We start from the raw sequence: 16,892 nt of genomic DNA, 5'->3' as shown, positions 1-16,892 counted from the left end.
TGAGTCACAAAGAGCGCTTCTTTGTCTCTCTCATCAACAAATGTTGATCCAATAAAGGAAATCCTCACCCACCTTGTTTGACGATTAGACAGCAAAGTTTATTCTTGTGCTGTTAGATGTGTTTGCATGTCTTTCAGTTTGGATGGTTGGAATGAATCAGCCCTGTAAATGTGCTGGAAAATTCAGGTCTGGGTTCAGTAGGGCAAATCAACCGAGTTTCACCTGAGCTGAACTTGGCCCATTGAGTTTTAAAAGGTCCTTTTAACATGTGCATGGTTGAACCAAAGAAAATAATACACTTGTGTGTTGTGCATGCATCCAACTGTGCACTGACCCAAAGACAAGGTAATAACATAGCCTGGCAGAGGCAGGTAGAAAGACCTGTTGAAGCGTAAATACAAATATTTGATATTATATATTAAATTCCTTTGATAGTTGTTCTTAGAGGAGCTGTAGGAAGGTGACTTATTCTCTCTGGCTCAACTCTCACTAAGATCAGAGATGAGCTATAGAAGCTACCATCATGTTTAGATGTGGTTGTAGCCAACACAGTCTAGCCTGGTTTCTCTGAGCAGTGTTTATTTTTTTCTGAGACCCATGCTACCCACGCCATGCTATAACCTAGTTAGTCTCTATAGCACAATTTTGTTCTCAGACATGTTTGCTGCCTTTTAAGCCTGTCTGCCACATCCTCAGTGATTCAAGCTGGGATGAGCCAGACAAGATCATTTCCTTCCCAGTGCTATTTAGTTCTTGTGGAATTGTTAGTATGCATACATTCTTTCAACTTGATGCCATGATTCTTCCTAATTATTTTCCATTTGTGTAATCTGAATTATGTACCAACCAGGGATAATTATTGCTGTCCTGGATTGCCTGCAATAGCAGGGGACTGGACTTGATGACCCCGGAGGTCCCTTCCAGTTCTGTGTCCTATAGTCCTGTCCTTTTATTTCTGTTCGTGGTCACTTTGGCGAGTTATACAAATCTCTGCTGCACGTAAGTCAGGGGTAGTCAATAGGTGGACTGTGGACCAAATCCGGACTGCCAGATGCTTTTGTACAGACCCCAAAATCTTTTTATTTACTTATTATTATTATTATTATTTTCTCTGGAGTCTGGCCTTTGACTATACCTTGACCAAGAAATTTGGACCTTGACAAAAAATAATGACTACCCTGACCTAAGTTGTGAGGGAGATCAGATGTGTCCTTGCTGTTCATCAGGTTGCTTTAGAAGGCAGACATTGGTCGAATTTTGTCCTGACTTGTTTTAGTTCATCCTGCTCTGAAACAGATTAACTGGTTGTACTGATTTTAAATAAGGGTGTGGAAGTTCCTCTAGAACGTCCGTATGAATCCATAAAGAAATCAGATGCTTTCAGAAAGTCTCTTCCATGGCACCCTGATTTTATTTTTTATGGACTAGTTGTATGTTTTATAGATTCTGCTTTAATTAAAAAATGTAATTAAATGTGACAGCTGTTACTCTGTAATCTGGTTTGTTGTAATGGGAGGTTTCAACTTAATAAATCAATTATGTATAAATCAATTCCATCTTTTACTGTTTACTTGTATTGTGATAGGATTTGTGCTGGGTGCTGTGCTAGGCTTTAATACTAGACATTTGACATTAAAATGCTAGTAAAGGTGAGAAAAGCAAAGTGTTTTCTCCATGTTCAGATTCTGAGGTTAAAGTTTAGTTGCCCTTTTCAGCTATTTTGATATGTACCAATTAAAGGTAACTAGTAGGTGCACAGCATTAAAGGGACCTGGACTAATTCTGATGTGTATACCAATGAGAAGTTTTATTTTACCACTCTCTCTTGCTTTACTGGTACATGGTGTAGGCAGTTAAGTGCTTCATATTATATTACAGTACAGGTGTGTGGCGCATGTGAGGAAAACACAGGAACATGTATCTATGTGAATGTTGTAATACATTTTGAAATTGATACATATGACCGTCAGTGGTATTTGCATTTAGACCACTGATTTGTCTCCTCAGTTCCTAAATCCTAATTGGTTTGAGTCCCAGAATAGGTTACATGCCACGTAACTGTTCCTTTGTAGAATAGCAGCAGCTTGTCTTTTACAAATGTAGAACTATATTCTCTCCATCTAATCCAGGGCTTGAATTGTGGGGAAAGAGGGGCTGCCTGGGGCTGCTCTTGTTGCTGCAATAAATTAGTTTAATATCAGAAGGGAAGGAGCCAGGCCTGGTTAAATGTTTACTGTTCATGCCTAGGCTACATCTATAAAAAGGTACGTGTCAAGGTAGTATCAATAAATAAGCCAAGTTTAATTAGTGAGTGCCAACTGCTCATCTGATTTTCACAGACCCTCCATCTAGCATCAGCTCAGCAAAGGACAGTTTGTTGTTAAACAAATGAAAGAGTATTTGGGGCGGGGGGACGCGTAATATAAAAAGATGTTGTTGTGAAAATCTAAACACAAGTCAACAGGAAACCTGCATGTTCCTGTTATAAATGTTCAGAATTATAACAGCCTCTTCCACGTCCTACCACCCTGGAAAGCTCATCCTCATGAGGAGAGAGAGAGACGGACTGAGGCCCAGATCCTTACTTGCAACCAACAAGCACTTGGTGCGTCTGTGGGCTGTTGTTTACAAAGATGATGATTAGCCATTTTGTGGTCCCCCAATCCTGGGTCTGTTCTGACCTGGGTCAGGTCCCTGGTATAAGTCAGAGCAGCCTGAAATGTATAGAAAAAGAGTTTACTCATCAAAGTAACTTTTGTTCTCCGACATGTGGTGACGGAACCCATTTCAAAGCAGATCGGCTGCCATCTCTTGGAGCTGTGAGTTTTGATATCATACTTAGCAGGGCTGTCTTTCTTATTCATCAAAAAAGATTCCACAGAAGTTTAGAATGCTTTGTCTGTAGTTTAAATCGTTGGGGGACCAAAAATGCAGCTGAGAGTTCATTGAGACAATACTTAGATGCAGCATATGACCCCAGAATTCGTTTTTGATATATACCTTTGATACAGTTAGCCAGCAGCCCCGTCTGAACCTGCCCATTCGTGGCAGTTGGGTCAAAGCAGCAAATCTTTTGAATCAAATCACCATCAAGTTTCTGCAATGCAAAGAATAGAATCACAGGGTGATCAGGAAAAACAGTAAAAGGTTACAAAGTTACTAAAGGTAGCCAAGCCAAACTGGTGTGGAGTTTGTGGGAACACTGATGGAGATGGAGAGGCAGAAGGGAGTGGTGGTATGATGGCAGGAGGCTGGGAAGACTGAAAAATTGAAGAGCGGGAGGGCAGGCGAGTGAGGTACGAGGGGCAAAGGGATGAGGGGACCTGTAAGTCTTCCAATGGTTCTTAATATGATAAAATTTCCTTCCAATATAATAGTAAATTGACTGTAATACTACATCTGTTTATTCAACCGTATTCTCTGTGAGTGTTTATTTATACTGAGAGATATACATTAGATTTGTATTTTACACTGACACCTTTGCTATATATAACACCTCTCTAAAACCCTGTAGAAACAGAAATCATCATTCCCAGTTCTGCTGTCCAGGCTTGGAATTTATCTTCTTGAATTATGTTTACTATGGGACTTTATTAATATTGAAACAAACAAGGAAGTCTAAATTGCCAGTTGGTTATGACAAGGGACTGGAATATGAGGAACTGGAAAGAAACAGAGGGAAGAGGGCTGTGACAAGGAGTACAAAGGAGGGCAGAAGGCACACTGAAATCAGATTTTTTTTTGTAGAACCTGTTGAAGTTTTATAGCAAATCACATTCCATATTACATTTTAGAGATATTCATGGTAAATTAATGTTGCTGTTCGTTCATGGAACTTGGTAAGAAATGGATATTTTCTCCTTGTTTATCTACTACTTAGGCATAGATATATCTTATAGATTCATAGTGATATATAGATATATAGATTCTCCACTCTTTTCCATTCTCCAGTCTTTATGAAATCTGGCCTGTTAACCCCTTAGGTCCACTGCCTCCCCACTGCTCATATCTCCAGGAGCATATTTCTTTCTCATATCACCCTTGACAAGTCCCATTGTGTCTTTTTGGGTTGTTTGCCTAAACAGAGAGTGGCTCAAGAACTTGATATCTCACCAGTACACAATGACTCCAGTTCGCAATCTTCTCCGAACCTACCCACTCTGGGTAGAAAAGAAGCAGCACACCCTTTAGTATGTTATGCACCATGGCTGGAGGCTCTGCGTAGCACTTTATGTCGGCAAAGGACTCGGGACTGAGTTTCTGGATACACTCACGCAAGTCCTGCAGCATGAGCCGATGGAAGAGAATCTGTGCACGCCTCAAATCCGCAACATGCTCTGCAACTGGAATCACAAGCCAACCTTTCAAGAAGAGGCTCAGAAAGACCTGCTACTGAAGATGTAAGGTTTGAATACAGGGGTCTGCCCTCCTTATGATTAACTTTCCCTTCCAGTTCTAATACAGATAGTATTCATAAATGGTCTGTTTACGAACAGCCTAGGAGTCTGTCAGTGTTTTCAAAATGTATATGGATCAGGGGAAGGGAGGCAAAGCTCATGATCTGGGTTCCATTCTGAGCAACCCTGAAGAACACACAGGCCCAGACCCTCAAAGGTAGTTAGATCCACCTAACTCAATACGAATAAATATCTGTGAGGAGCTGGGCCGGAGCCTCTGAAACATTCTTCCTCCCTTGCTGTTTTCCCCAGAGTCTGCTGAGATTTGGGGTTCACTTAAACTTGGTTTAAATGACTGAAGTATGTTTTTATTTGTATTTCTGTACTTGTCTGAGTGCTGTCTTGGCTTTAATTTTACTGAGATTCCTAATATCGGCCAAAGAAACTGTACTGGCCCTGCACGCACAGTACCTAGGACATAGATTGGGTCTGTTTCCCCTGAAGACTCTTTCAGTATCTCGGAGCAAGCTGCCTGGGCCGTCTTCAGCATTATCCGCAGGTCTTTGTGCTCATGAGGTGGTAACCCCTGGTAATGTGCAGGGCTGAGATCAAACACCCCAAAGGCCCATCCTGTTGGCTCACGGAGTGGAACTGCAATGTGAGGCTCTCCATAGGCAAAGGTGCTAATGACCTCGGAACTGTCTGTGCACTTGAAGAGGTAATCTCTGAAATGACAGTAGAATGAGGACAAGATCATAAACTCTACAACTCCAGCCTTTTTGGCAACTACTGTAGCATTTGCAGTGAAGGACCGTACATATCTTGCTGTTGAAGGGAAGGAATTTTTATATTACTAAAACAGCTGCTTTCCTCCCTGTGGCCTACAAGCAGGCAGATACAGACAACATTCCAGCCATATTGGAAGGATAGAAATAGCACTTCGGAGCACAACCCTGCTCATCCTCGTCTAGTATTGAGAATCATATGGGTTTAAACAAACACTAAGTTAGTGTTGTGTTCTTGCTGCAAACACAGTTTCCGGTTCAGAGTGATCTTGACATTTGCTCCGTGGAGTTTCACAAAAAGTAAAAACATCTGCTGGAACAGCAAGTAACTTCTTGACTAAGTTCAGCAGCAAGGGAAGATGTATGTAATAGCTAAGCCTGTGAGGACCTTGGCAGTTGAAGGTAATAACTACACAGTAGGATGTTTCAGAGGAAATGAGGATAACAGAACCAGGAAAAAAGATACATTAATTTAAAGAACAGAATGCTCAAGATATGGGGCCTTGCCCTGCAAACAGTCACTACCAGACACCGTGCTTTCTTGAAGTATATGGACCTACTCATGTGAGTATGCATTATGCTTGGTGTTGAATGTTTACAGGATCTAGCCCAAAGAAAAGATTCCTAACCCTGGATAATGTATTACCACACACACACACACACACACACACACACACCAGATACCATGGGAGAGAGCATATGATAGACAGATAGACACCACTCCCACAGACTGTATGCAAAGTGTATGCATATTCTGCCAGCGGTAGGCCGGACATTACAATTGGACTTAACCTATCAGCCTAATCTTCTATCCAGCAGCCAGCCTCCTGCATGTGACAGCAGCCAAGAGACGAATGCAGCAGCAAGTTTACCGTTGAACGGAGTCTGCCTCTGCTGAGTGCTCTTTGCATGTGTTACAGCATAGGCATGGATGACTATTGTAAATCCCTGCAGATGGCAGAAGAGTCTCAAACCCACCTGAAGATATTTTCTCTCCTGCGGAGAACAGTGGGAGGGGAGGGGATTTCCATGTGCCCAGAGTGATCTGTAGTCATCATCTCACGCAAAACGTAGTCACTTGTCTTGAAAAGAGGAAAGGGTGTTTTTGTTGCATTCAGGAAATGAACATCCACTTTGAAGCTTAGAGAGAGAACCACTGCTTGCTTCTTAGGGGAGAGCTCTCACTCACATTCACCCTCAGTGGGATGATTTAAGGACAGCTTCTAACCAGGTGTGGTTTTGTTCCCACAGCCCCAGATTCTAGCACTCACCGTGCACCACAGATATGTACAACATCTTCCTTCGACTGGCCTAATTAAACTTATCCCCGTGGTCCAGTCCTGAAGGATGCCAACAGGTGGATGAGCCTCAGCCTAGTGAGGGGGCTACCTATGGACAGTTCATTTTCACTTCAGTTCCCATGGTACAATAGCTTCCATAGACACAGCGCTCACGTCGGTGTATCTTGCCAGATGAAAAGCACACAGCCATCTTTAGGAAGCAAATAATATGACATATGGGCAGCCAACAAGAGGAAAATGTAAAGCCAGGAATGAAAAATAAGTTGCCAGCGGGAAACCTGTTTATCACAGGGAAGCAGCTGAGCTGTGGCTGCAGCAGCGACCATAACACAAGCTCAGTCCCCAACATTTCATCCTCTTGCTTTTTATCTACCTAATTCAGTCTGAGGTGAGCTGACAAGCATCCCAGTGTCTCCGTGCCTGCTGCATAATTGGAATGTGAACTACAGGCGAGTGGGCTGCCCGCGCATGCCAGCTAATGGCGAGCAGGCTGCCTCTTGATTCGTATTTACATTTGGCCTGCTGATGTTGTTTCAGGATGAAGAGCCAGAACATTAACCATTTTCCCTTTCCATACCATAATCTTGGCTGGTTTTTTCCTCCACGGTAGAGCAGTTCCCTTTTAGGCCTGATTTGGCAGACAGCTGCTGAGTGGGCTAGCATGGTAACCATGTGGTTATTGTTCTATACTTCCACAGGCCGCTCTGCATGCAGTACTGAGTCTGGTGTCTTGCTCTACTGGCTGGTAGGAGCCAGGAGTACTAAAGGTCCAGTACCTTTAGCTCATAGGAGAAGCTTACTGAGGGGGGTGCTGCTGATTTTAATGCAGGAACTGAAGGGAATCCCAACCAGCCTTTCTTAGTTGAAGGAAGATCACTGGAAGGGACAGCAAGAATGAAAAGTGGCATCCCCTAGAGAAGGAACCTTCCTTCCCTTTTCCCCCACAGAATCTTGTATCAGGTACTAGAATCTGTGGCAGGATTAATCTTGGTTGAGAACCAAACTGAGCTAACAATGGTTGATCCCTGCTAAACTGCACTAGCCCAATATATCACTATTATATCAAGAGGTCTCTTCTGTGCAGTGGTCTGAGACTAACGTGAAAGGACTAGACATACCTTATCTTTGCCAGGCTCTACCAGGTACGTAGTGATGTTGCGGATGGTGGGCGCCCTAGTGCAGAGCCAACCCACAGCAGTGAATGCAACCTGCAATATGTTTTCCAGTGTGTGGACATGGTGGTAGGCTTTGCTGAATATGCGGGAAACCCCCTATGGAAACAGAATCCTCTAAATGACTTGGAGATAAAGTCGGGGACGTTTTCATAGCAAATTAAGCAAAAAAAAAAAATAGTAAAATGTTAGTCTATAAAAATTACTTTTAAAGGAGAGAATTGCTAAGAATATAAAGCTAGCCTGTGATTGCCATTGTCAAGGGGACTCCAGAGTTCAGGGGCCCAGGCCAGTACTGGAGAGCTGAATGATTGGAGAACATGGTCTCTGAGAAGGGAGGACTTGCCTCCCAGTGCTGGCATATTGTGCTCCCTCCTGGCCAAGAGGGGTAACTACAATGAGTCCAGTTCCAACAGCAGTTCTCTACTAGCATTCTGGCCAGGTAAATAAAAGGGGGGGAAAGGGAGGGATTAAAGTAAAGCAAAAATATCAAACAGAGAAAACTAAGGAATAAGTGATGCATGCACAGGGGCTAGGCTGTGTACCAGCTATCATTTTTGGTTGACTGTGTATCTCTGTAAAGTTCCCTTTCTTCCCATTGTATCTTAACATCCACTGAGATTTTCCAGATTCTGTTTCTATTGCGCCCATTGCTGTAATACCTGGCTGCTGATACTATCTCCAGCTTGACTTCCACTAATTGGAATCATTATCAACTGGCAAAGTAGAAACACATGAAGAAATTATACTGAAAGTTTTACGGGACTGTAGAGAAGAAGATTTTTTCCCTGATCCAGCCTGAAACATCTGGATATTTGGAAACACTGGTAAAGGAACCTGAAGTGCAGTGGTTTGCAATTAGTCCAGAAAGTATAAAGTGAACAGTTTCATGACACAAGTATGTAGCTAAGTTCATGAAGGAGAATTCCATCAATGGCTATTGACCAAGATGGTCAGGGATGCAACCCCATGCCCTGGGGGTCCTTAAACCTCTGACTGCCAGAAGCTGGGACTGGACAACAGAGGATGGTTCACTTGATAAATTGACCTGTTCTGTTCATTCCCTCTGACACTGGCTGCTGTTGGACAGGATACTGAGCTAGATGGACCATTGGTCTGACCCATTCTTATGTTCAAAACACGCAACCACTGTGTTCAGTAAATAACTGCTAATAAGTATGAACTTTGTACAAATCTCTTTGTAGTTCACCATTCACATTTAGAGGCGAAGCCTTCTACATAAATATCTGACATGGGGATAATACTGGTCTATTTGTGTCATTTTCATCCCAGAGAGTAAAATGGATTTACAGTGCATTTTCTAACTGTACAGCTGCTGCCCATTCACAGCAAGGCACGTGAAGTCCACACAGTCCCAAACTGCTTGTTTGAACCATCTAATGACCCTGCTTTTCTCATTGTGCCCACCTGATAGAAACCGATCTCATGGGTTAGAAAGATGGTTTGCTCACACTGGTCCCGCAGGGTGTCAAGTCCTAGAATCCCGAAGGCCCTCCATCGGGAATCCAGCAGTGGCAGCACCAGGAATGAGCCTCTCCTCTCCCGTTCTGGCCGGTCATAGTTCCAGAAGTGGATATTTCCATGGAACTTAACTCTTGGAACATGGACTGGCTTCCCCTCTTCTGCTGCTGCAAAGCTGAGGGACAGGAATACCACGGGGAGGGCAAGAGGAGGTTTGTAGGAGAAAGGTAAGTAGACAGAGAAAGTCTTTAGAAAAGCTCTGAGGATTTCCAATACATCTGGGGGTAAAATAATCCAAACACAGGTGTTCAATGTAGAGAGGGAAACTTGAAAGCAGCAGTGCCCTGAAGACTCCCACAGGAAATGGTGGATAGCAATTAGACAGGAGGGTACAATGCCACATAGCACCAACAAGGCAAACAAACCCACAGTGCAGTTTTGGGCTCTTTATGCTAAGGCATCCTGGACTGGAGTAGGAAGGTGATGCTCCAGCCCTGTCAGGCACGGATAAAACAACACCTAGAATACTGGATCTACCTCGTGCATCCCAGAAAGATAATGACAATAATATTTAGCACTTACATGGCACTTTTCATCTTCAAAGTTCTGTAAAATATCAGCTAAAGAATGTAACTAAATAGAGACAAATGAAGGGTGGCGATTCAGAGGGGACTAATAGTGATGATAGTAATAGAGGGGATGATGTATAAGGAAGGAGATAAAGAGACAAATATGTAGAACTTACATAAGTGATAAGCAGGCATGATGATTGTTTCCTAGAGCTTAAAGAGTGTAAGGGAGTGGAAAGTGCTCTGTAGTGATAGAAAGGGGGTATACATAGCAGTAATGGAAGAAGTTTAAAAGAAACTGTAGGCTGAATATAATACAAAATCTTCTTTAAGGATAAGACTTCTTAGACTGTGGAACAGTCTCCCAAAGTAAAGGAGTGGGCACCTGATCCCTTAGGACATTTAAAACGCGGTTGTATAAAGCAGGGGTTCTCAACTTTTCTCTTTCTGAAGCCCCACCCAACATGCTATAAAAACTCCCTGGCCCAGCTGTGCCACAACAACTGTTTTTCTGCATATAAAAGCCAAGGCCGGCATTAGGGGGTAGCAAGCAGGGCAATTGCCTGGGGCCACATGCCAAGAGGGCACCGCAAAGCTTTGGCTTAAGCCCCGGGTGGTGTGGCTTGGGGCCCTGGGCTGCAGTCCCGTGCAGCGGGACTTTGGCTTTCTGCCCTGGCCCTAATGAGTTTAATGCCGGCCATTGCTTGGTGGATCCCCTGAAACCTGCTCACAGCCCCCCAGAGGGCTCTGGACCCTCTGGATGAGAACTACTGGTAAAAAGTACAAGCAGATTTATAAGGGATAAAATCCTGTGTTGGCCCCTGAGGGATTGTCTTTTCCATAGTCACTGTACTCTCTAAATTCCATGATTCAAGTGACTTAAGGAAAGGTAACAGCTCTGTGCAGGTTTCCTTACCTTACTCCTTTCATGTCCCTGTAAAGTGCCTGGTTTAGGATGTATGGGGCATCATCTGAGGTGCAAGCCACATACCGCAGGAGAACCTCTCCCCGCTCTGGTGAAAGCTGGTTCTGTTCCAAAAGGGCAATATACGCACTGATCTTCTTGTTATTCCCATGGGCTTCTGCATCCTAGCAACCAAATGTTTCACGTTACATCTGTGCATTAGCCACTGGCCATTACACTTATTTCATGTGCTTATAGCTTATCTCATTTATCACAGGATGCTATTCTAGGCCAATGACTTTATTTCTCTTACACCAGATGATTAATGATGACCATGCTGTCACTTGTCTAATGGGTTCTGGGCCAGTTCACTGTACCATCAACTCAAAAGCTGCATTTTGACGGGCAGGGAGGATGGATTTGTTTCCTGCTTCTGCTAAGCAGAGACCACTTTTTTCTGAAAATACAATCTGCCCCTAATGACCTATGCCTAAGCAAAAACCCCAATGAACTTCATCTCCGGGGCAGACTGTCTTGGACCAAAAATGCAAGCAAATACCAGAGTCCAGAGCCTTCCCACAAGGATACCCTGGCTCTAGCCTTGAGAAGTTAAATCTAGGAACAGCTAGCAAGAGTGCATCAGCTGCCATCACACTGCATAGGAAGAGAAGAGGGTCCATTATGTAGTAGGGGTCATCAGATAAGCCTTTAAAGATCAATATTAACACCTTAAATTGCACCTGGAAGCAAATGTGAAGCCATTCACATTATAAATTCTCCATATGCATCAAAAACTGAATGATGCGTATTTATTTTCAGAAACCATAAAACCAGGAACATGCATTTCTGGATTTTATTTTATTAAATTTTCCAAAACTTGAGGTGATTAGGTGATCATGACCGTGAGACACTGATGGCATCTGATAGATATAGCACCTGGCAAGAGCTTCTGCATCTCATCCCTGACCTACAACAGCCTCAGCTATTTAATGTCTGAGTCTCCGGAACAGCAAGTGATTACACTATCTTCAGATAGGCACACTGAGGGTAGGTGAAGCTTCCCACATCAAGTTACACCCACCTGGACTGGTGGTGAATGTAGCCCTTTAGCTGAAGACAGTGTCAGCCATAATCCACACTAGACAGTCTGTGTCACTCACGCAGCTGGTAGTGATGCATACCTGGGAAAGTGCCTTAAAGACTGCCTTGTACACTGGATCCATGCTTGCCCCACTGGTCTCAGCTGCATGCTGGATATTGTGCAGCCACTTCCTCCTAGCAGAACTTCGCAGGCGTTCCATGTGGGTTCGCACCACGCTCATGGTCAGAAACTCCACCACCGTATCAAGAACTTCCTCTTCGTTACCAGTAAGCTCAGAAACAACCAATTCCAGATAGGTTTGAAATTCCTTTGGAGACAACTTCACCACACCACCGGGGTGTGGGTGGGAGCAGCGAAAGTGCTTCTTTGCTAAGGGATGAAACACAAATACGGACACAGGCACACCTGTCTGTTTTGCTCTCCCTCAGTGTTCCCCGCCCATCATTTGAAAGAGTCACTCTTTCCACTCACTTCCTCCTCCCCAAAATCAAAATGTAGGTGTTATGGCAGCCATAAAGGCAGGATGCACTCCCTCTTCCAGATCACAGTGGTCTCAGACACTGAGAAAATCACCTGGACAGTGCTCCCAAATCTCCCCTATGCACACCTCCACAAAGCAGCCAAGCTACACATGTCGGGGAAATCTAGAGGTTGCTCCTGTTTATCCCAGAATCACATTCACCTCAACCACATAGCCAAACTGCAGGGACTTAGGATGACCTGCTGCAGCCAGGGGCATGTAGATGTCCCTATTAGTGCTGCATGCTCCAGAAGCAGCCACAAGTTCTACAGAAGAACTACTGGCCACTCCCATTAACACCCTGAAGACGAAAGCCTACTGATGACCTCACAGTTCAACCTTGTCCCCAAGGATTTCCATTACGTACAGCACTTGGATTCACCATGGGGTTTTTAAGACCTTCCAAAGCAGCTATAATCTTACTAACTCTGCTTTGGTTGTCTGGGCTGAATTACTGAAATAACATTTGTATTGTGTTAAATCTCATATTGAGGATGAAACAAAATTAAAACTCCATTTATCGTACATAGACAACTGGATGATGCTCTGGAATAGTAGAATTTCACCAGGAGATGCAGACAGGGAAAACAGGAAGAAAAGCACTGTTTTACATGGCTCTTCTCTGAAGATCACATGCTCTGTACTTCTGTTCTTTCGGGTTTCAGGGTTGAATTGATCTACAGTGATTTATTAGTTTCAAAAATTACTAAGGGCTCAGTCATGACCTGCTGAATATTTCCTCCCCGAGTAGTCAAGGGGCTACACGCCTCACCCCTCTGTGCCAGGCTGCTATTTCCCACCCTGCACATTTGAGCAGAGGGTAAGCGGGCAGGGAGGGAATGGGTGGAACCTTGCCACATCCCCACTTCCAAATGCACCAGCCAGTGCAGCCAAACTGACCGAGGGGAGGAGTAAGCTGTTCTAGCACAAGGACTGACACAATTTACTTCCCCCCTGGAGAAAGGGGGACGCATGGCTCAAACTGAGACGCTCCTGGGGTGGCGTAGCTATGCATGCCCCTTACTCATGCTGGATTGCAATAAGCCCGTCTACCCCTATGTGATTAACCCCAAGAGGGTTGACATACATGGGACACTGAAGAAGTCTCCTTCAAAAATAACCTCTGGAGTGCCTAGCCAGTGTTGCAGCAGAGAAGAGAGTTGATGTGATATAATTGGATTTCAGTCAAGCATTTGATACTGTCTCATGAAATCTTATTCCCAGAGTTTATTCAGATTGGCTTACCTATGAACATTGTCACAGGAGAGAAAACTGTCTGTTGGGCAGTAACAAAGGGCAATGATAAATGACAATGCATCAAGCTGTAGGGAGGTGAACTTGAAGATTATGATGAATGATGATGAACATTGTGGTAGCACATAGGGCCCCAATCATGTGCTAGATGCTGTACAAACAAACAAATGGACCTGCCCCAAAGAGCTTTCAATCTAAATAATGTACAGCACATTAATGACATTCACAGAGGAGACTAAACTGGAAGGTGCTGCAAACACTAATGAGGACAGCGAAATAATACAAAAGGACCTAGACAGATTCAAAACAATAGGAAAATAAGAATGTTAGACTCAACTTGGAAAAATAAATGCCAATACATCAGAGGGGGAAATAATCCAAAAGATAACTATGCAGCAGGAGGGAGACACCTGTAAAGCACAATGGCTTCAAGAGATCTGGCAATGAGAGTGGACAGTAAATTACTCTTCCTCTCTGGCTCTGGTACAGCTATACCTGGAGTACTGCACTGAATTCTGGGCACCTCATTACCAGAAAGATACCAACTGGAAGGTGTTGATAGAAGAGCACCAAAATGATTGGAGTATGGTGGGAGTGACGTAGAAAGGAAAAATTCTAAGAGCTAAACATGCATAGTTTGGCTAAGAGATGACTACAGGGGAAGAGGGTAACAGTCTGGAAATATGTGGGGGAAGGAGAGGAAGTGTAAGAGAACACAAGAGAATAAAACAATAATGGGATGAAACTAATCACAGGAAAAATCAGTCTGACTTTCATGAAACGAACCATAACAAAGATGTCTATCAGGCTGGAATAGTCTTCCAAGGAAGTAGCTGAAGAGCTTTCACTTGGAATATTTAAAGGCAGACTGGACAGAGCACTAGAAAATGTACTGTAGGGAGCAATCTTGCACTGGACCCAGGACCTAGCAACTCAAGGGGGCCCATATTTGCTTTTATAATATGTGTTGTGTGGAAGCCCCCCAAAATATTCCTGCTTAAGGCCCACAGTGGGCTAGCACCAGTTCTTCTGATTTCTATGATTCTACAGACACGTGCCGAGACCTAGAGAGGGTACAGACTTTTAAAGAACAGGCTATAAACCCTACACCACATAACTAGGATTAATACTGGGCCAATTCTGAAAATGTGAGCCTCTCCTATTGTTTTCTATTCAGCTGAGTCCTGGACTTATCTATGCAGGAGTTCTTCTCAACTACCCAGCCTTCCTCATTGATTAAATAGGTTTCAGAGTAACAGCCGTGTTAGTCTGTATTCGCAAAAAGAAAAGGAGTAGTTGTGGCACCTTAGAGACTAACCAATTTATTTGAGCATAAGCTTTCGTGAGCTACTGTAGCTCACGAAAGCTTATGCTAAAATAAATTGGTTAGTCTCTAAGGTGCCACAAGTACTCCTTTTTATTGATTAAATAGTTCCTTATGCACTCCAGTTACCTCCCATAATGCTATATTTGCACACAAGAGGGTGCTCTTGTACAGTCGTTTGAATTTTCAGGCTAGGCTTTCTTCTTTCTGAAACACGGTATTCATCTGCTGCCCCCACTACAAGTGCAAATGCTCTTATTCTGATCATCTGTCCTGCACCCTCATCTGAAATTTTGCAGTCCCCAGACAAGTAAACCGAGAGAGAGCTGTTTGTCAGTAGGCTTCAGTGCCTCAGTTAACGGATAATCAATTAAGTATGTGTGCAAGTGTGAAGTTTGCTGCTAGGAGAGTAGTATTTCGTGATCAATACATGTAATGGTTTGTAAAGAACGGCATAATGGAAAATGCTCTGACAAATTATATGCCAGAGCAGGAAGGAAGCCGCTCTGATTGCCTCTCACAGCATCCAAGAGCCTAAGACCCTGATATTTATGGGAGCTAAGAGTCTGCTCCCTTGGAAGTCAATGAGAATTTTATCATTGATTTCACTGGAAGCACAGGTAAGCCCTACATGGCTCTGGACCATTTAGAAATGTTTGCCAGTGACTTATTGTCCCTTGGAGCTGCAAAAATGTGCACAATTCTTTTCAAGGAATGTTTAGGTTTTGTGACAAAATGAATAATGTTTGTGTTTGGGATACTTCCCCCCTTTTGCTCCCTTCCTTCTTGCCTCCCTGGCTCTTTTTTTAAAAAAGGTGGAAGGCATAAAGAAATACCCAACAAGCCAAACAATGTTTGCTTTGGGGGTTTTTTTTGTGAAAACCCAAAGAATTTCTGTCAAAATAATGTCTCAGAAAAAGCCATTTTTCATCATAAAATTATTAGAGTAAAAATGTTTCAACCAGCTGTATGTGCAAGTGGTCATCATGTGGCTTGGGAGTGGGCATCCTAACGTCTCCTGCACAGGTGTGTGATACACACGTACTGTAGTACCACCAGGCCTAGTTCATTCCCCTAGAACTAGAGCTACTGGCCACATCTTTTTCAATGGTGCTTTTATGGCTAGGGTCTGCCTGCACTAACATCACACTCTCCTCAGTCTATGCGAACAGAGGAGCAACCCCCTAAGCCATGCACCGGACTAACCCCTGCTCCTGTGTATGTACACACAGGAGATGTGCCACGCTGGGTCCATGCAGGAGAAGAACTTCCCATAGAGCTGTACTATTCTTTCAGCCACTCTGACAGTTGTTTGGGAACTGTCACTAGAGTCTGGCTGTGTGTGACATGCTTTTGGCTGATGTGCAGCCAGCGGGATGCAGTGGAGGTATAATGCCAGAATATAGACTAACTGGCAAGGGAGGGACGGTACCATTGGTGGAGAGTTTCTCATTTGCAGAGAAAAAACTGGTTCAGCTTCTGAAAGAGTGAATCTGCTGTAGAACTGATGGCTTTGCTGGGAATTGCATGACCCTGTACGATTGCACCCTTGTTAGCAGGGATACAATTCAACGAACTGTAAGAGACAGGGACAGTAAGTTAAATCCGCCTGTTCCCGTGAATCCTAAAGACCACATCACTGCTGCTGGCCCCTCCACTTCATGGTGACACTAGGATTTCTAAGGCCCATGACATTGTTAAGGTGAGTTACACTTCTCTATCAAGATGAGAATTGACTCTCTAAAGACAGATGTCTCAGGGTATGTCTGCACTGCAGTCCAAGGTGTGAAAGTTAGACATACCCGTGCTAGCATAGTTAAAAAGAGCAGTGTTGATGAGATGCATGGACTTCAGAGCATCTGTAGAAGCACATTGGGAACCCTGGTTATGTATTCACTTTGTTAGCCCATGCTTAAGTCCTGCTGCTGCATCTATGCTGCTATTTTGAGCCGTGCGTGCGTGGGTAAAGCTAGCACAGGTATGTCTATCCGTGCTTCAGTCACACCTCGGACTGCAGTGTAGACACACCCTCAGACCTTGGGCTTTCCTCCATGCTGAATGCAACTCAGATCTGGAGCTGGT

At 43.8% G+C, this 16,892-nt stretch overlaps 1 protein-coding gene across 1 annotated transcript in view; it reads right to left on the bottom strand.

The window, feature by feature from the left end:
• Positions 1–16,892, bottom strand: part of EFCAB5 (EF-hand calcium binding domain 5) — a 55,970-nt gene that overhangs the window by 964 nt on the left and 38,114 nt on the right. The window contains exons 13-20 of the mRNA XM_048823691.2: positions 11,792–12,081; positions 10,623–10,795; positions 9,084–9,312; positions 7,602–7,754; positions 6,161–6,264; positions 4,869–5,122; positions 4,114–4,343; positions 3,001–3,097 (exon numbers count right to left, since the gene is read on the bottom strand). Of these exons, the coding sequence (XP_048679648.2) occupies positions 3,001–3,097; positions 4,114–4,343; positions 4,869–5,122; positions 6,161–6,264; positions 7,602–7,754; positions 9,084–9,312; positions 10,623–10,795; positions 11,792–12,081 (1,530 nt within the window). The remainder of the gene's footprint in view (positions 1–3,000; positions 3,098–4,113; positions 4,344–4,868; positions 5,123–6,160; positions 6,265–7,601; positions 7,755–9,083; positions 9,313–10,622; positions 10,796–11,791; positions 12,082–16,892) is intronic.

This window comes from Caretta caretta, chromosome 17 (assembly GCF_965140235.1).
Source record: "Caretta caretta isolate rCarCar2 chromosome 17, rCarCar1.hap1, whole genome shotgun sequence".
Lineage (NCBI taxonomy): Eukaryota > Metazoa > Chordata > Testudines > Cheloniidae > Caretta > Caretta caretta.
Note: the sequence above shows the minus strand (reverse complement) of the source record. Positions and strands in the feature narration are given on the sequence as shown.